Source organism: Symphodus melops (assembly GCF_947650265.1).
Source record: "Symphodus melops genome assembly, chromosome: 7".
Classification (NCBI taxonomy): Eukaryota; Metazoa; Chordata; class Actinopteri; order Labriformes; family Labridae; genus Symphodus; species Symphodus melops.
The window spans coordinates 7,513,614-7,533,916 of NC_136697.1; the positions used below are offsets into that span (position 1 = coordinate 7,513,614).

Here is a 20,303-nt window from a genome sequence, read left to right on the forward strand (position 1 = left end):
AAGGTCGGACTTAAACCCGGCCTCCGATTTAAGGACTACAGCCTGCTTGCATTGGTAGCAACCTAAGTCTAACTAGTTTTCAATGGTAAAGCCACCTTCTGATATATCAGTGTCATAAAGAGTGGCGGCTTAATTCTAATTGGCTATAGTGGTGTTTCCCTTTTTTTAATTAGGCCTGGCATTGGAAATTACTATTACTGTCAAAATTAACATTATAATCTCTATTTTTGTTCCATTTCTCCTTCTCTTTACCTCAAACCTCAGAGTAGCCCCTGGCATCCCCAAAGGGGGTTGAGACAATGACTTTTAACTAACTTTAAAAAAAAACAAACACTTTCTGACAAATCTTATCTACATCTCATTTAAGTACATGTTATGTTTTTCCACTTATAATATCTTAAAACAAGATGTTTATCTGTTTTTTATCAACCACTGATTTATATTTAAAACATAAAGCCAGTTGAAAGTGCCCTGATTATTCAACCAGCAGGAGAAAAGCACACTGGTTGCAAAAAGAAGTAGGAAGGTCTGATTCATGAAAGGATTCCACGACGCAAAGGGTTAAATGCGCCTTTGTCGAACAGACAGCGTCTGAGTGTCTTTAAATGATCCATCACACAGTCATTTGGGGAACAACTCTCTTCTCTTTATGCAAATCAGCGTCATTACAAGAAGCTTATAACTCACAAACACATTCACTAGCAGCTATGCGCAGTTGGAGCGGAGCGAAATGAGTCTGCTGAGAGTTGGTGGTAACTGCGCCGCAGCATTTATAAGAGAAGTTGTGTGTTTTCTTTCCAGTGATCAGAAAAATAATTCCACCTTTGTCTGACTCAAACACAAATGATGGATAAATAAAGTCAGTGAATATTACTTTGACTTTCTGTTATAAATTCAACTAATTAATATATATCACATCCACGTGTGCGGAGACGCTCTGAAGCAGTTATGTAAGAGGATCCAAGTTTTCTTTTTTTATCTCCAGAAAAAGTTTCCAGTCCCACTGTCCCAGCTCATGATCTTTTTGTGGACAGATCTGAGCTCTGTCAGCATGAGAGTTCAGCTCCGTGCAGAGTAAAGGTGCAGATAGCTTCTCTCCACATTCAGACACAAAACAAGAGCACACTGCACGGAGCAGGATCATTTTTGACTGTGTTTGCTCCTGAATATCATTAGAGCTAAGATCTAAGATCATAACGTATGTACTGTGCAGATTGTCCGTAGTTAATCTTTTGGATTTCAGAGAGTATATATGAAATAGTATGGATCAGATTCAGAAAGAAGAAGATTTATTGCCCCATAAATGATTTTGATTTGCTACTTTCTCCAGCTGGTCAAGGATGTTCCCGGTTGGTCGGTAATCACAACACATAAGTCACCTTATCTTTTATTCCATTTTCTCCTCAAGTTATGAACCTTTAATACATACTCAAAATGAAACCCTTTCAGTAATGGATGGATCTCAATGGCAAGACAGAACTTTCTGTGGAAGGAATTTACGGGGTTTAATGGTAAGATCCATGCAGAAGAGCACATTTTAACTGTTCATTGAGCAGTTAAAGAGCAATTCAGTCCGGTAATGGTGGGAGCCAGGGGTTAGTGATGCATGTGTCGGTTCAAGGTGAGGTTAAGGTGGGACGAATGAAGGCTTATTGGGGCCAGCTTTGTTCCATGTGCTACATACCGCTTGAAGATAAGCGGTATGTAGCACGAGCAGGAGCAAGTCTAAACTGGAATTCATTAGAGGCACGGTGGAGGAGCCAATAAAGGAGGAGTCCAATATTTTTAAATCTTATTTGAACATAACTTGGTAAAACTAAGGTACAAAAAAGACCAAATTCGCACCAGTAGTTTATCTTTCTTATTGTTACGTGATAAGAAAAAGCTGAAGCTTGATGCCACGGAGGCTCTGACAGTTATTTACAGTGTCTGATGTGAATTTACCAGGGAGTGGATGAAGATTATCTTGTTTTTTTAAGCTAAAACGGTTGCTACATTATTTTCTCCAAAGAATCCACACACCTTCAACAAACAATGCCGACACTTTAACTCACAGAACATGGTGCGAGAAACACAAGTAAATCATTATTGTTGGGGCGACTGTGGTTCAGAGATAGAGTCAGTCGTCTCTCAAGAAGACTAGAACATTTTCTGACTACTCAAAGCTTTTATCACTGCAGGAAAATGTACTTTAATCAAGCAGGAGGGGATTGTGACGTTTATGTTTTGTAACTGGTGTACATCAATAGACTGTATGTATATGACCAGTGTGATGTCTGTGACTGAACTGAAACTGCTTTAATATGTTCACAATGTAACATGAGTTGAACCGCATGTAACATTGATATAAAGGCCACAAATCTCTTTATGGTGTTGGACTGTATTGTTCGTCTGCCACATATGAGCCATTCTTTTTACGTCATGTCGTCTTTTCTGAGGTCCCAAACTACCCGGCCAACTGTCTGACTGGGAAAAGTCTCCCGCTGTGAGTGACGCTTGTGAACAACCAACTCAGGGGCAATGTGTCCAAATGTTCTTGGATATAAAAAGACTCTTACATGTTTGGATCAATGGTAGCTTTCTTGAAAGCACTTCAACAACTGTCTTTGTTTCACACAAAAAAAAGACCTTATCATCAAACATCCACAATTTCCAACACGTTAACTAATTGTGTCAAGTTGACAAAAATACGTCAAATTTGGAGGCAGGTTTTGAAAATGCTGGATTTTCCCCTCTTACTGCTGCTGCCGTTGGGTTATGTTGAGGGGCCGTATGAAGTATCAAATCCAAATAGGTATGATTGAAAAACAGAGACCTCCTCCTCCTTGGAAATTGAGCTTCTTCAAGGACATCTTTCCGCGAACAACATTTTTTGAGCTGGCAACGCCAATTTTTAGTTCTAAATTAATTTACATTATTTCAACGTTTTAATGTGTCAGTGATAGCTCCTTAAATAAAAGAGAATATTAAGCAAACAGACCTAAAGACCACAGAGGGAAACTTTTGTAACCTAGCAACGGTAAGCGGCGAAGAAAGGCGCTCCGAACTTGGACAAAATAATGATAATGGACACACAAATCGATATGTATTTAAATCCAACAAATTGATGACCACTAACTTAATCAGTGGCTTTCTTCATAAAATCTAAAGAATATTTTCAGACTATAAAACTTTGATCAACAGGCTGAAGCAAGAAAAATATAAAATTGCCAAAACCTTTCATCTTTTGTTCTGTGACTTCATGTTCATAGATCTTTATTTGTTGTACTTTGTCAGGTACTTCATGTACAGCCAAATGTTGTTAGCTTGCAGTCGGCTTCTGCTGACATATTAGAAGCTTTGTGTTTCCAGACTGCACTTATTTTTGAACAGAACCTAAGATGAAACGCTCAAATCTACCCGAAATCTTTTTTTAATCTGCTAAAATAATGGAGTCAGGCATGCTGTGAATATGAACTCAGCAGTGCTGGCAACCAACCTGACTGATGGTGCTCATGGCTCGCATGTAGCTTTCATTGCGTGAGCGGTATTGGGGTGAGGACAGCAGCGATTTGGGGTCGAGGAGGGTTTTGGGGTCCAGGGTATCCAGGCTTCTATTGATTGAAACCTCACTCACCGCTCGCAGGTAACTGTGGCTCCTGATCTGCAGCTTGGGGGAGTGCTCCGTGGAGATCCTGAGAGAGGTGACAGACATGGACACTTAGAAAAAAGCTAATCTTTGAAAACGGTCAACACTTTTTTATTTGGTTTCACACAAAGCAGTAGTGGTCGCCATCCATGTTGCATCAAAAGTCACAGAACCAGTTGGTAGACCAATCAACCTGCACAAAAACATGCTCAATAAAATCAAAACTCTTATATTGTGGTAGAATGGATAAAAGTGGTGTTTTTATAAACGTAGCTGTCGATAACTTTGACAGAGGAAGGCATTTCTTCTGTTACTGTTTTTGTAGTGAAACATAATTCAAGCCTGCAGAGCCTCTTTTGTGCGATTCAAGAGTCACGATCCAACATTTTGTAAAGATGTGAAACTCAAAAGGGGAATGTCGTAAACCTTTTCTCCAGGACTGGTTCTAAAAAACCATGATACATATTACAAACACAAAAATAAAATCACACACAGTGTACACTGAGGACCCAAGAGGATTGTGAAGCGTTTGCACTTCCCTTGCAATTGAGACAAAATCACTGTCCCCTTAAAGGTCACTATTATACTCACGTTTCAACCAGTTTAAATTAGTCTCAGAGCTCCTCAAAACATGTGTGTTAAGTTTCTTGTTGTAAATCCACTCTGATCCTGTATTTGATCATGTCTATAAACCCCTCTATTTCAGCCCTGCTCAGAACAGGCTGTTTCTGTGTCTGTAGCTTTAAATATGTAAATGAGCGGTGTCTGACTGGTTTGTAGACAGGCGAAAGACACATTAGTGTTAGAAAAACATGATGCATTTTGTATAATGTGTGACCTTTAATGTGTTGCAGAGCAGATAGCGTCACTGTGCTGTATATATTAATATATGTAAGTCAATATGCAGAGTTTATAAACAACGGCTTTAACAGCCACACGCCCTAACCCTAAGACTTAAAAATAGTTCATCTGTAAATAAAGTCTATACATATTATTTTGATATTAAAAGTGTTTTTCTAATTAAGGGTTGAATTACCCCGGGGCTGCCAGAGGCTCAAATACACACACACTTTTTCTACACATGCAGATAGTCTGTAAATATTGCTGGCTGAAACCAGAGTGGCATCACACATCTGTACGAGCAGACAGCTGTGGTGTCTATGGTGATCTGCATGCTGGAAATATTCTCTCGACCTAAAGTTATGTCAACTTACCAACAGTGTGAGAGCTGAGGCAGGTTTTAAGCCGTCTGACAAGTAGCTGCACCAAAGCTCTTCATTAAATCAAAATGGATGAATCACGAATAATTAACCCCTGTACAGTTTGTGCCTCACCAGACATGAGCTAATCGGACATCTTTTGTTTTTTACAACCAGGCTCTCAAAATGTAATTTCGTAATTTCTGCTGTTAAAAAACGTTTTTGTTTTGTTTTGTTTTGTTTTTTACAAGGAGTGTGTATGTGACTTCCAATGTTTCTGCAAACAGCCTCAGCAAACACTTGACACACTCATGATTTTTCACTTACGCATTGGCCTCATTTTTAACAGCGGAGGTTGCCGCTTGGTTTTTACATGAGACAATATGGTGGAGTTCTTTTGTCGTCTGTACGAGCTGCTTCTGCTGGCTTCTTACAGGGGAAAGCTTTGTTTAAAAAGATGAAGCTTCACATCTGGAAAGACTTGACGGCACATTAAACACTGCCCCCTCATCATCCAGCTTAAAGTATATATGTGGGGATTTTTTTTTTTATCTCTGTCAAGGATTAAAACACAAAGCACAGCTAATAGCTCAACTACACAATCAGAAACAAAACACGAGGAAACTGCACAGACTAGAACATCTGAGCGTTTTCTGTGCTTGAATATCATTAGCACAATCTGCTTTGTGAATTGGACCTTGAGATGGGGCTGATTGTGAGGGCAATTGATGCACAATTCACGAAGCTATTAGCAGCCACAATCCATTCTCACTGAATTCCCCAAAAGGGTTTTTTGTAGAAAAGTAGAACCGTTCCAAGCAATTCACCATCTTAGGCTATATGCATGCTAATTAACAACAATGCGAGCTGGTCCATTCATGAGCAGACACAGAGGGTGTGTGTGCAACAAGAAGAGACACTGAGCAGAAGAGCAGCAGTCTGACTCCCTCATCGTAATGACTCTCTTTCTATTTCCAGAGCTGCGAAAGCTTAATTATACAAAGCTGATGTTTCTGGCTTCCTGCTGTCGATCAGACGGCAAATTATACCTCCCCCAGGGGCAGAATTACCCAGAATACCTTTAGTAGAAAGTCAGGGCAGCCTCAACAGAACAATGCTTCCACAATTTTACTTTACAAGAGAAGTCTTTTAAAATAAGACAATTTAAGTTAAATTTAGATGTCCTTGTCCTCTCCTTGTAATTGTCTATGTTCTCGTTGAATATATACTACTATACTTTATTTGACTTTCTTTAAAGGTCAAATAATATGCAAAATGCACTTCACCTTGTTTCCCTAACACTGTGTCCCTATAGTCTGCAAACCCCCCAATTATGAGAAAAGTCCATCCTCTCCGTCTTCTGCCTGCTCCATTTTTTAGAAAATGTCTGCTCAAAGAGGCCCTTTGAAAATGTTCCCTTCATGACATCACAAAGGGCCGTAGCCCCTCCCCCAGATGGGTGACATTCCCACAGCTAGGTGTTTGTTCTGCCCTCTGAGTCTGCCTTCTCACCGTAAACAACAGGACATGAGTAACTTCACAGGTTGTTTTGGGACGTTCTAAAACATATTTAAACTGGTTGAAAAGGAGGATAATGATTGACCTTTAATATTAGCCACAATAACCTGACAGGTCCAGATAAACCTCTAAAAAGATGCGATTGCATCACACAAGATTTAATATTTAAAAGCTATTTTGGGCATTTTTGCCTTTCTTGGATAGCTAAAGAGAGACAGGAAATGTTGGAAGGAGAGAGTGTGGAAGGTCAGATTTAAACCCATGGCCACTATGACGAGGGCTATAGCCTTTGCAGCGCAGAAACATGGCCGCTAATGGGTAACAGCTATCGGCGCTGCCAGAGGTTTAATTATTAAGTGTCTTGAAGTAGCTTATGTAACACATTACATCTCATTTGGGACATTGCAAAAAGGATGTGTTGGATTGTGTGGCATTTTAAACTTGAAATTAGATGTATAGACATTCAATGAACATAACATACAAAATGAGTTTTTGCTTTCTCCTGTTTTTTATGATGGAAAAAACACATTCTGCAGAGTACGCACAAGGAGGTGAAACTGTGATAAGTGTAAGAATGAACTCAAATAGCAAAAGAAATGTTGTGATGAGATGAAAATACGGTCATCTAAAGATCATGGAAGCTTACTGTAGAGTGGTCATCTCGGTCAGTGATGGTTGTGTGGCTTTTAGGTAGCTGGCCCGGCGTGCCTGGATCTTCGGTGAGGGTTTGGGACTCCCATCAGAGTCTCCACTGTCGTCCTCAGCCATGGCTTTGACGTAGCTGCCGCTCCTCATCCTCCGACAGGGGATGTCGTCCTCCTTCCCCAGGGGAGAGAAGCCGCTCCACTCGTCCTGAGGTACCTGACGAACGGGCGGAGAGGACAGACAAACACTTTCAGGAGGATCCAGCCTGCCGCCGTCTGAGTCCCAGCCACCAAACTGGCAAACTAAACGGTTCCCATGGTACATGATTAAACACTGAACTTGCATGCAGAACAACAACGATCATAACACAGAGGAAAATCCATCGTCCAGAAACACAACGTGGACTACTGTACATAAATGGCAGTGTTTTGCTCTCTCACACACATTCATCTCTACGGCTCACACGGCTGTGTAATTAGTGTCTCTCTGGCTAATTCATACATCTGCTTTCAGGAGTCAGCTTTGTTCATTAACACATAACTGTGTCATTACTTCAGAACAGCAGGAGAGGGAGTGTATGCGTGAGTGAGTGTGTGTGTGTGTTTGTGTGTGTGTCTGCACTAATCTGACCCGATGCTTGGTTTTTATCAAGACTTATGATAAAGAGCATGACAGTTATTTCACACAAATGGATTAAAAGGTACAAAAAAATACAAACAAGATTTGCAGACAAAGAGTTAAAACAACAGGTTACAGTTTTCCTAAGTGATTCCATCCTTAAAATAATGGAAACCGATACATCAGGAAATGTTGTATAAATCCTCTTTGTTTTTGCTTCAGATGTTTTTGGCCTTTCTTGAATTATTTTGAATGTTAAAAAACTGAAATCATATACATTCATCTCACAGCTTCCAAACTGGACAGAAGCTAAAAATAGAGAGTGGAAATCTGAAGTCATATGTCGTTGAAATAGTTTAGTTGTTCAATTGTATAATGACAATAAAGGCATTCTATTCATTCATTTCTATGTCAAGGACAACAACACGCTGGATATCCATATCCTTACTTTAACAGTGTTGGGACAAACACAACTAGTAACACTGTGATTTAGACTTCAGCTTACATGTTGGAGGCAGCAAATACACCTCCCAAATCAGTCATGTGTCCTGTCTGACATTTCAAGAACTGTACCAATGTCTGTGATTGATTACATGCTATTCTGTTGACAGTTAAATGAGTCTGACAATAGGTGGCAGTAAGACAAGACCAAATCCAGACACATCTCTGTTTCAAGACAAGACTCATCATGCATCTGAGCATGACAGACACTGACACTTCACCGACAATAACTGTGTGTTAAGCTGTGCTAAAAGCTCCACGATGTCTGCAAATGTAGCCTACATTCACACAACCAACCACAGCTCATTATTTTTAATTAGCCACACCTTCTTTTTGTTCCCAGCCAGCTGGAGTGATTGCAGAGCCGTGTGTTGAACTTGTGCGCGTTTACCGCCTTCAGACTAGAGGCCAGATTGAGACTTTGATAGACAACAACAGAGACAGAGACTTCTCTGACTAATTATATATGAATCACCGAGGGAGAGAGGAAAAAGAGGCTAAATGTACTGTGTGTGTGTGTGTGTGTGTGTGTGTGTGTGTATGTGTGTGTGTGTGTGTGTGTGTGACGTCAAAGAGACACAAATGAGCAGTTTGGCTATAAAAAGAGAAAGCGATGAGAGGACCAGCTGCAGTAGCATCAGCAGCTCTCACCCACGCACAGCCTCACTTCCCCTGCAGCTCGCACGTCTCTGTGCTGTAACGGCTGAGGACGGGGAACGCAGCGTTCTGTGCTGCACGCCGTCATTAGAGCTGCTGCTGTTTGTGAGAGTTTTCAGGAACCATTACTACACCTTAGTGTCACTGCATTAATGTGACATTCCCACTATGCACAGGAAATGGACTGTTTCTTATATTACAGGCCGTAGAGCGTTTCCGTGGCAACACATGGCTATTTTAAAGGCTTGAGGCAGCAGCTCTGAAAATAACAGGTAGTGTAAGAGTGCAGCCAGCAGCTGTGCTGTTGAGATTCTGAAGATAACAATTTGCAGATTGAACACATGTAGTCGAGGGAAGCTTTTATGTGTTATCTTTACACAACCTGCAGCCGCTCTGCTCACAGCTCCATTTTTAACACAATCAAAGATGACTAAAACGTTTTGTTTTTCCTCGGGTGCCCTTTTCAGACTTTGCTTTTAAATTGTTCCATCTTCGTTATTTATTTATTTTTTTGTGCTTTATGTTTGAATAAAATCTTAAAACACTGTCAAAACACTTCTTGTTCTGTTTATAGAGACAAATTAGGTTTCGGCACAACCTGCAGTTCAGACAACAATGATCTTAGTTTAATACAAAGTAAGCATGTGAGCATGAACACGCAGCTTTATCTGCCTCCATTCTGCTGTTCAGACTTTTTTGGGAAAACCTCTAAGACATTACTTTGACTTTTCCTCAATACAGCTCCTTCCAGAGTCATGGTTTTATTTATTTATTCATTTTTCTTTGTTATTTTATTAGTACAGTGTTTTTCCTCATTTCTCTGGATTATATGTTCCATGTTTTTTGAAGCTGTGTGTCTGGTCTCAGAGGAGTGGGGCCTTCATTTACAGCTGCAGTATTTAGCTCAATGACAGCACCTCCACTTCCAGATTGTCTTTGTTACTAAGTGGCCTCTTTAGAAGGTTTTTGAGTCTTTGTGCTTCCTTGTTTGCTCTTTGGATTCTAACTGTTGTGTTGTCTTTTCTCATCACTATGCCTCGGTTCTGGTTGTCCGAGACCTCCTGATCACTGCCCCCCTCACCACCCTTCTGTAGACTTCCAATCTCTCATTTGATCCTTTTCCCTCAAAACTCTTTGAATTCCATTTAGCTAAACAGAGACTGGGCATCTTCTTGCTTGTATAGCCTGCAATAAACCTTTTGTACTGTTTATCCTCTAAATGTATTTTGTTGTTTCAGGACAGTTAAAGCATCACATCCAGCAGTCCATGATTTGTCTGTGATCTCTGTGTTTCATGAAATCAGACGACACTGACAGAGATCGTACTGTTAGCATGAGGTGCACTACAAAAAAACAGAGTCAAGGAAACGCTGCTTCTGTTCAAATGTAATCAGTCAAATCTCTGTTCTTCAGATGTCTAACCAGTAACTAAACGCATAAACATCATCATCCTCCCTAACGGGAACCAGAATTACTTATCTGGTTAAAAACAAAAATCCAAAAAAAAAAATCATCTTCCTCTTTAATGCTGATGTGAGAACGCAGCAGGATATTCTCTGGAGAATTCACCTCGAGTCAATGGGAGGGTGGAAGCCAGCTGGTGTGGTGCTTGATTCATTCGGTCTCTTTTATAGAGGCGGGACAATACAAATATTCACTGCGAGTGACGTTTCTCGACTGTTACTGATGCACAGTGCATGCATTGCGGCTAAGAATTTGTTTATAGTATTGCTTTTGCTATTTTTTATGTAAATTTGTCATGTTTATTGTTACTCTTAGTGCTCTTTTTATGCACTGCAGGTTTGCACTGCGGCTTGAGGGGATTGTAATTTCATCTGTGCTGTATGGTTGTCATGGAGCATATTTGACAATAAAGTACCTTGAACCTTGAACCATGTGACGCTACCATCTCCATGCACGACATCAAGCGGCTGCATTACGTCGTCCGTTCGTCAGTAGGTTCTTCTCTGCTCTTGTCTTGATGTTGTGATTCTGAACTACATGCAGCACTGATATGAAGGCAAATTTTCTCATTACAGTGTAACGTCGCTTCGTCTTTTTTTCAGACTATCCACTCAAAAAACAGTGAAACATCCAGAAATATTAGACGATATTAAGAACTAAAGATAAATGTTGCTGTCCCTCTCTGTCATTCCTCACATGATTGCACTATTTTGTAAAGTCTGTATTTATATGAGTCACACTGGTGCTTGTTGAGACTGTCATAATTCAAAGACAGAGGGAGCAGAGAGTAGATGTGAAAGTGGAGCCATTAGATGATCTCTGTGTCTCCTGCCCACTCACCTTTATTAGATCCTAAAATACACTATGAACTCATAATGAACTAAGTTTGAGCCTCTCGTGTGTGAGCATAGGTCACACGAAAAAGAAACAACTCTTTGATCCTGTGATATTTGACAAGTGATGAAATAAGGGCGGGATGCACAAACAAAAAAATCAAAAATACTACCAGATGTCTAATGATACAAAGCCTCATGCCAATGGGTGAAGTATCCCTTTCAGAAAGAAATACAAATTGAAAGCATGAAGTACTTTTTTCAAACGCAAAACAATGGAATTTCAAAAACAAAGTTCATGAAAATGAACTATTGCATTTCGATAATTAATCGTGAGAAGAAAAAAAATGTAATTGTTTGGTAACCCTAAGTTTTAAATGTTGGCTCTTGATGCCAGTCAAATGCAAACTACAATGCAGCCGTCCGCCACTAGTTGGGGCTGTAGACATACTGTACACTGGCTCCTGTTAACGGGTCTGCTCTCTTCGCAGAGAGGACAGATAGCATCTAGTAGCAGCAAGGTTCGGCAGCATCTTGGTCCAGAACCTTGAGAGGATATGTGTAGGAAGTGTCAGGTGTTAAATGGGCATATGACAGTGAACCTACATCGTTAGTTCCTCATGTTTTCGATGTTTTCATTGCAGAGGTGAAAGTTTAGTGAGTTCACTGAACATAGAGTATTTTACTACACATGCCTCACCTATTCATAGCTTTCTCGTGACCTCACACCAGGCTGCGATGGCACCACCTGGAGGGCAACAAAGTCCTACTCCTGCTGCATGCTACGGTCAGTTAGCATCGTGGTATTTTAACCAGTTTAATTTTTTTTGGTTTTATACAAAAATAGGTTGTTATTGGATGTGATGCACCAACAGAAGATGAGACGAAGCCTGTCTATATAATCTAATCTGAGAAAGAAAACTCAGAGAGGAGGAGATTGTGGATTACAACCCTACGTCCACCTAGTGTTTTTTTTACTAAATGCCAGCGTCTTTTCTCGATTCTTGCTAAATCACCAAGAAACCGCCTGGAGGAAAAGCAAAGCGACCAGCATCTTTTCTACAGAGCGCTCTGCCTTTTTATACCGCCACTCCGAGCGCCTTTTAAACTTTTTAGAAAGACGTATGATGGGAATATCTTGCCAGTTTCAGCAGCATTGTGGACACCCAAATGACAAAGACATCAAAAGACATAAAGCTGTCCGTAATTTTGTAGACTTTTGTCGTTTTTGTGTTTGCCAAAGGAGTTTTTAACTGTTATCGTCACAGAAGGGAAGTTCTGGCGAGGACTTTGCTGTTATTAGAGACTTAAATAGTGTTCAAGTTAGTGCCCAAAGCTCGCAGCTCATCTTAATATTGTCAGGTGATTTACACGTGCTGCAGCTCCACTGAGTGTTCAATGGTGGACGGCACTTTTCTAAGCTCTTGTGGCCCTCCAGACCTCAGCGCTTCACGTGACTGTAAACGATGAATTTGTCAGTCTCTGTAAAAAACAAAGACAGCACGCTTCACTGTGTGTTTTAAAGGACACCTTGTCTCCCTGTCAAACCAACAGTCTTTGACGGATAACAGAGATTCTATGTATAACTTAACACGTTATTTTCTGTTGGCCAATAGGCATGTTAGGGGATGAAGTAGTGTAAATTAGGCACAGCAGACATGATGTGCTGCTGGTGATGGTTGTTGTTTCAGTTTGAGAGCTGATTTGACAGCAGCTGCTTATGGAGATTCAACGCATGACAAACTATGAAATCAAGAAGAGAGTTTTTTCTTCTTCGAGGGCTGTTGAAGGAATCAAAGCAAGACAGCGATACAGCAGATGGTGCTTTCTTTTTCTATTTTTTTTATGAAGAGAGACTCACATAAGAGTCAACTGGTCGGGCTCTTTTTTAATTGCTTAAACCTGTTCTAGTACAAGATTGTAAGATTTAACATGGCTTGGATAGATTTAGGAAAAGGTGATGTTTAGATCAAAACAAAAAGTTCATATTGCTTTTGAGCTATATTATGTACGCTGTAAAAAGACATAGATAACGTACATTTGTTGGTGAGCAAGGTGTTTTTTTATCAAATACTGCTATGCATCAAGATGTGCTAACAAAACAGGGCACATGATTTGAAAGGGGATACATCGTTAAGCTATCAGTGACTTAATATGCAGAGCCCTAGATCGGTAAAAACAAACTATGAACCAGGCTGTGGCCACATTTTGAAGTTATGAACCCGTTCGAGGTTTTTCCTCATACATACTGTGTTTAGCATATTTATTCTTAAGAGACTTTGAGTTTGACCTTAAACCTCTCACAAAAGTAATTTATGCTAAGGGATGCAGTTAGCATCTCTCAGCTCACAAGGAGAAACAAAAAAACTTCATAAAAACGTGGTTCTGTGCAAACTGTGCAAAAAAAGAGTTTGCATACCACCAAAAGCAATTTAACCCTTCGGTACCGTTTCAATACAAAGCATGTCAAAGTGAACACGCAACCCACTGGAGCTGCTAGGGCTAGCAGCTAGCTACCATACAGCTATTAGTACAAACAAGAGGTGTTTGCAGCCCAAACTCGACCAAATGACTTGACCAAATCACAAATTCACTCTCTAATTGGATGTGATTAATTGCGATTGATGAATTAGAAAGCCCTGAGTTAATTAGATTATTTTTTTTAATCAAGTCTCACCCCTAAAAATAAGACAAGTGGACTTCATATAAAGGTCCACACTCCACAACTCACCAAAGTCAAATTGAATCATCTTGTAAAAGGGAGATGCACACACATTGTGTTTTCTATTGATGAACTCAAACTGTTTGGTCTTACAACTATATAGCAGATCTGAAACAAAAAATAACTATCAGCGGCTCTCTCAGTGACTGAAACAAACAATTTGACTTACTTAGTGGGAGTGTGTGTGCAGCAGCCGACTAATGCAGTAAACTGGAGCATTTCCAAAGTTTTCGTACCATTTAAATTTTAAAAAGAGAAGAAAGAGCCAAGGCTAAAACACGACAGTAAAGTTTCTGTCAATAAATGTTCAACTTTCCTGTACAAATGTTCCAAATGTAAGCCTGCCAGCAGCTTGAAGGCTGTTGGGGTATTTTTGAGAGATGCAACAGCTGTGAAAATCAGGTCTGATGATGATGTGAACATACAAATCGAGTTGATTGTGAATGTGGCTTACAGCAAAATGTATATAGGATATGCATTTATCTGACACCTCCCATGTCTTACAAACTGTGTGTCTCTGCTCTAAAAACACTCCCACATTGCCGTCATTTTCTTTCACGCCTGAACATGAAAACAGATCAGTTTGTCCAACAGGACACTTCCAGCGCCCAATGAAAAACCTCTGAATTAGGCAGTTAGCCTGTCAGCAACAGATACACATTGGTTACTGACGATGGTGTATGCCACATTTTTTTTTGCAGATGTGCCAATCTCTCAACAGGCTGGAATTGATGTTTAACTGACGCATTGTGCAGTCCTTGTGTTTTATGTTTTACTTTCTGTATGTAACAGAACATAACCAGCACAGCTCAACACAGCACATCAAAGGACACACGGCACGGCACGGCACGGCACAGCACAGCACAACAACAAAACAGAGAGGAAAGGCGAGATAACTGGATAAAACTCAGGAAGGGAAGCGGTACTAAATAAAAAATGAGGTCTACAAAGAGGAAAGGATGCCATACTCCATGAGTTCATGTCAGTACCTAGCATTCAGAAAGTAAGGCTGCTACTGGCTCTGCACTTACTTCTTTCTTCAACTCAAAAGGAGGAAAGAGGAGGAAGAGGAGAAGGAAGAGGGAGGCTCTCCAGACGAAGAGGAAGTAAAGGAGGTGGAGGTGGATTGGTGGGTGGCAGGGGGGTTGGGTGGGTAAGAAGCCTGGGGGTGAGAGAGGTGAGTGGAGGAGAGGCGGGGCGGAGGGAGTGGTGGAAAGAGGGAGGAGGAGGTGGTGGGGATCTATAAAAATCAGTGTAAATTGTGGTGGAAGGGATCAATGTTCTCGCTACGACTGTGGACACACTACAGCATCTCTTGACTTTAAAGTTAATCAATAAACTCTAGTTCTACTTGTGACACTGGAGATAAATCTGCAATAATTTAGGGATGCTTGGATAACTCTAGAGCTTTAATTGTGCTAATATTCTAGTTCTACTATCAAGTAATTGATGGCTCTCATCAGACTTAATTAGAATAAACGTAACAATCTTGCTTAAACTTATGTAATAAAACATAACGAAATATATCGTAACGTAACATTTTGTTTACGTATGTGTGATGTAACCTCATTGAACTGAACTAAAACAAACTTGCCTTAACGTTACGTAACTTAATGAAACGTAGCATAGCGTAAAGTAGCGTTATCATAACAAAACATTAAAAAACACTTTAACTGAACTTAAATGCAACATGTCTTAACATATTATAAGCTAACGCATAAAGATTCCATGTAACGCAACTTAATTTTTTCTTCATGCATGTCATTAATTAATTAATCTGTTTGTTAATAATTCACTCAACTCTTTTTTAAACAAAATGAAATGAGTAATTAGTACACAATTATTTAAAAAATCTAAATGAAACAAAAATTAGGAAACACTACAACATTTTATTTTTTTTGTCTTTTCAAATGGTGAACTTTTTTTTTTTCCGTTCAGACTGTACATTTATTATCAATTAGTTTTATAGTTCCCAATAAATAGAAAATACATTTTCCCTATTGTAAACCAGTATTTCTGTGTTAGATGTTCATTTATCTGCCAACTAAAACCACATTATCTGAGTATAATTAACATCTAAATAAATGTATTTTCACATCCTATGAAACATTCAGAATATCTGATGACTCATCCTGCTCTCACAAGTGTCCATTATGTTTCCACAAATTAAAAATCTTTGTTGAAGCCAACGGTCTAATCCAATTCACACTGGTTCCATCCTGTTTCTGTTTCTAGGAAAGATGTCACAACAAAGCAGAGAAATAATCTAGATTCTGTTTCATTTTCAATTGTTTGAAGAAAAAAAAGCTATAATATGTAATTTAGGATTTTTGCAAATAACGTTTGATTGCCAATATGTTCATTGTATCTTGATAATTTGACAATCAATTAATTGCTGATATAATGTTTGAATGAAAAGATGTTAGTTTTAATTGGACATTTTTAGAGTTAATGAGCTGTATTCAGTCAGTAATGCCTAAAACATTCGTGTTTCCAGCTGTAGTGTGTCCGCAGTCTCTGTCAGCGATGTCCAGTTATACGTGTCTGCAGTTATCCATCCTACCAAACACTTGAAAGAGAGAGTGTGTGAAAAGTCTGAAAACTGGGAAACAGATCCACTGAACTGACAGGGATGCCGTGTAAAACGTATTCTACTCGATAATCTCTGATGTAGAAAAGTCATTTTGTCAGGTGCTTTAAGACCAGCCTCTGCCCTTCTTTACCTGTTACTGACTGATCAAAGAATCAGTGGAATTAAATGAAATTATATGAACACCAAAGATGTGTGTTATTACCATCAATGCAGTTGATGCAGTTTTAAGCTCATAGCATAACCCCTATTAGAGAAATCAATTGAACATACTTTTAAGAGGATGTCTTTATAAGCACTTTATCATGACTTTATTTAATTGGTGATTTGTTATTTTGAATGTATTTTGTCTGGAGGTCGTTTTTTGAATTGTTTATGTCCTGATCTTGGAATGCCTCATTTCCTGTCTGCACACCAGATTTACTGTACTAATTAAGATACCTTGAACATCGAACTAACCAAGTATTTGAATATTAGTCATAGTTGATTACTTAAAAGTTACTTCGGTTATGATAGTTATCTATCATAGTTACTTTGCTTTCAAGAGCAGATTATTATACTTCCCAGACTAACTAGCACACTCTCTCTTTAGTGTATAAGCCTTGTCAACATCAACCAACTAATCTATGATACTTTACAATCAAAATCACTGGGTGCAAAATCCAATATCAAGCAAATGCTAAGTGGTAAATTAAATTAACCATAACTGCTTCATTCTTAGGTGATTCATCCAGGGCTTGTTTTCTCTCCACAGATGGACATTTCTAAAAACTTTATTCACAGTTGATTCACAGAGGAGACCACTGCTTATGTCTCGTGTGTTCTTGGTTAGATTTTAAGCAAATACTGTTAATTCAGATGAAATGAAAATAACTGGCACCCTAATAAACTACATGAATAGATATTTCACATCTTATAAAGGCTTTTGTTTAACAATTTTAGTGTCTCATTGACATTAATCCTATTTTGTGTGACACTGGAATTCATCAGGTTCATGTGGCCTCGTCTTTAGGGACACTCTTCAATAAAGTCTTACTCTCTCACATTTGAGCTGAACTTGTCCTTCAGTGTGGTCAAAATGTGAAAGTGTTTGGTAGGACTGAAAACCTCACAGGGCTGGACATTACTGAGTCAGCAGGAACATTGGTGAGGAAAGTAAGTTGTGGAGAAAAGGGAAGCAACAAAGGGGAGAAAGGTGAATCGACTGGTTTTGGATGGGTGTCAGGGAGGAATTATTTACCTGTAAGAAATGGCAAGTGCGCTCCTGCTGCTGACTGCCCTTAGATTTGACTAGAGCTCTATCTAGGTTTAGGTTACCGGATCCTGCGCTGTCTCGAAGCTGGTTGTGGCTGCTGTTGTTGGTGTAGACCTCTCGGGCCCTGCTCACCGTTAGGCTCGATGACCATGCCCCTTTCTTCACAATGGGCCCGTCCACAAGCCCCAATGGTAGCAAGGAGCCACTTCCTCCACCGATACCGCCACCGCTGTTATTGCTGCTGACACTAACTGGCACACATGCTGACGAGGCCGAATACTTCACATCGTTGTTGCTCCGGGAGACTTTGAGTGCAGGATGGTGGTGTGTGTGGCCATGGTGTGCATGGGTGTATGTGTGCTCGTTGAGTGTGCCGTAAGGGTCCATCATGAAGAACTGCTGGGACTGCGAGGAGGAGAGCACGGGGATGGGAGATTGGGGGTATTTGTCATGGTTGTTGCCGGGGTAACGGCCCATTGTCATGGCGATGGGCGAGGGGGAAATGGAGGGCGAGGGTGAGGGTGGAGGTTGGTGGTGATGAGGGTGGTAGAGACACAGCTCCCGTTCCAGGTTGTCATCTGAGCTCCAGTAGCCGGAGCCCGGAGCGGACGCTGAGCCGTGGAGCTGGTGGTGTTGGTGGTGGTGGTGGCTTCGATGCTTGGGCTCCGCTGATCGACAGCGCTCACGGCTCTTGCTGCGCTTCCGGTGGCGCACTCCTGGTGGAGTTTCACCTTCTGGGCTGGCCCTTGAACCACCACCACCACCTGCTCCACCACCACCACCACCATTAACGCTCCCATTATTGGCCCCCTTGGAGGACTGTGTGTGGTGTGGCCCCTCAAGTGAATGTGACTTGGTGAAGAGTTTCTGGACTGAGTGGACCAGGTGGCGGATTCTCCCTGGACTGTCGTTGTTGTTGTTGTTGGCCACCGCCCCCCCACTCTGGGCAAGCACTCCTCGTTTGTACTGCAAAGTGTGGTAGCCATCTCTGGAAAATGATGGCTGACGCTCATACGGGTCCGCAAAGTTTGCAGGTACCCGGGTTGGTGTTTTACCTCCATAGCCTCCTCCACCTCCTCCTCCTCCACCTCCTCCTCCTACAAATGGTACCATGGCCATACACTCATCCTTTACCTCAGGATGGTGAGAGGAGGAGGTGGAGTGGCACCTCCTTGGGAAGGTTCCATATGGGACGATGCTGTTGCTGTCAGAGGGGTATGGGGATCGCTGAGCGTTGTAGTAGGACAGCTCAGCTGGATGTGGCATGGGAATGGGCACATGCATGTCATTCTGACTGATCAAGTATGGCTTGCGGTCAACGTGGTGACCGAGGGGATCATATGATGGCTCGTAAGAGATCACGTGATGGTGACTCCGACTACTGGACAGGCCTTTCATGACGGGGAAGGATGGGTGGATCGAAAGATATGGATGGTAGTTGGCAGGCAGGCCTGTGACCAGAGAAGGGCTGCAGAGGACTGTCCCTGAGAGGAGAGCTGCAGACTCTGGAAAACACAGAGAGAGAGGACTCAATAAGATCAAGTGGTCTTACAGAATACAAGCCATACAACAGAAAAGGCATATTACAATTAAAGACAACAGCCATATTTAAAAGAAATGGTAATTAAGTGCTCACATTGAGCGGCAATTATGCTTATGCGGGTACTTCATTTTGTGAAGTACCTCAAGAGACTCTATATGTCTTATAGTGGACATATTCTCCCCCTTCTCCACCTTGGGTTCTAAAAGAAACATCTGTGTTGTGCTTTGGTTCAAATACAACATGAATCAAGCACTAGAGGAGTTTTGTGACCCTTAAGAAACCAGTGCTCTCAGAATGCTCCGTTTTGGTGCGTGTCTCTTTAAATTAGCACCCGCTGAGTGTTCCCAGATCACTTCGCTGTAGCGAGAATAAAAATGGCGGACCTACGAAAACGTTTTTTTCTCAGCTGGAGGTGGAATCCATGGGTGAAGATACCAGGTTGGGGGAAGGCTAATTTATTTATTAATTTTTTATTTTTTCTACCAGAATCTAACTGTGATGTCACAAGGAGAGCAAAGGTGAAACAGAGCAATTTACTCTTATGCATTCTTATGCATATTTGGGTACACTCTTTAGAAATGATCTGGATGTCAGCAGACTACAATCTATTCTGAGTAGCTTTGACCATACTTGAAGAAATGTATATCATGTGTAATGTCTCTGCAGCAAAAGGTACTGACTCAGCTAGCAGTGTAATGAGAGATTGTTCTAAATAGATGGCTGACATTCAAAGAGTAAAGGTAATATGATTCTCCACACCATGTACAGAGGAATCTAAAGCTGGAAGGGATTTATGAAGTATGTTTTGAACTGTATTTAACGCAAAGAGATCATTAAACTTGTCTGTTCTACAGCCTGCACTAAGTCTCAGTGTTTCTTGTCAGACCCCCAATTGGGTTATGCCGTCTTCTATTGTCAAGTCTGTTTCATAGATTCAGCATTAGGGATATTTATTTAAACCCGTTACAGTGGGTTTATTTCACATTTTGTGGGTTGATAGACACTCAGGTTACCTACATAAATGTTCAAAAACACTGTCAAAGTGGATTTTTCATAATATGTCCCCTTAAAATAAATATGGAATATCTTTAATTATCACAATTAACATTACCTACCCCTAATATGTTTAA

General features: G+C 40.6%; 1 protein-coding gene and 1 long non-coding RNA gene across 4 annotated transcripts in view; one reads left to right on the forward strand and one right to left on the reverse strand.

Moving 5' to 3' along the window:
• dlgap1a (discs, large homolog-associated protein 1a) overlaps positions 1 to 20,303 on the reverse strand; it is a 66,344-nt gene that overhangs the window by 30,735 nt on the left and 15,306 nt on the right. Inside the window, exons 2-4 of one of the 3 annotated variants that reach the window (XM_079347789.1) lie at positions 17,616 to 19,135; positions 6,992 to 7,206; positions 3,479 to 3,674 (exon numbers count right to left, since the gene is read on the reverse strand). In XM_079347789.1, the coding sequence (XP_079203915.1) occupies positions 3,479 to 3,674; positions 6,992 to 7,206; positions 17,616 to 19,028 (1,824 nt within the window). In that variant the 5' untranslated portion in view covers positions 19,029 to 19,135. The remainder of the gene's footprint in view (positions 1 to 3,478; positions 3,675 to 6,991; positions 7,207 to 17,615; positions 19,136 to 20,303) is intronic. The other 2 variants (XM_079347790.1, XM_079347791.1) reach the window with 2 other exon arrangements.
• LOC306826498 lies at positions 9,935 to 10,293 on the forward strand. The gene is made up of 2 exons (XR_013779443.1): positions 9,935 to 9,994; positions 10,031 to 10,293. It is a non-coding gene; the product is annotated as an uncharacterized lncRNA (long non-coding RNA).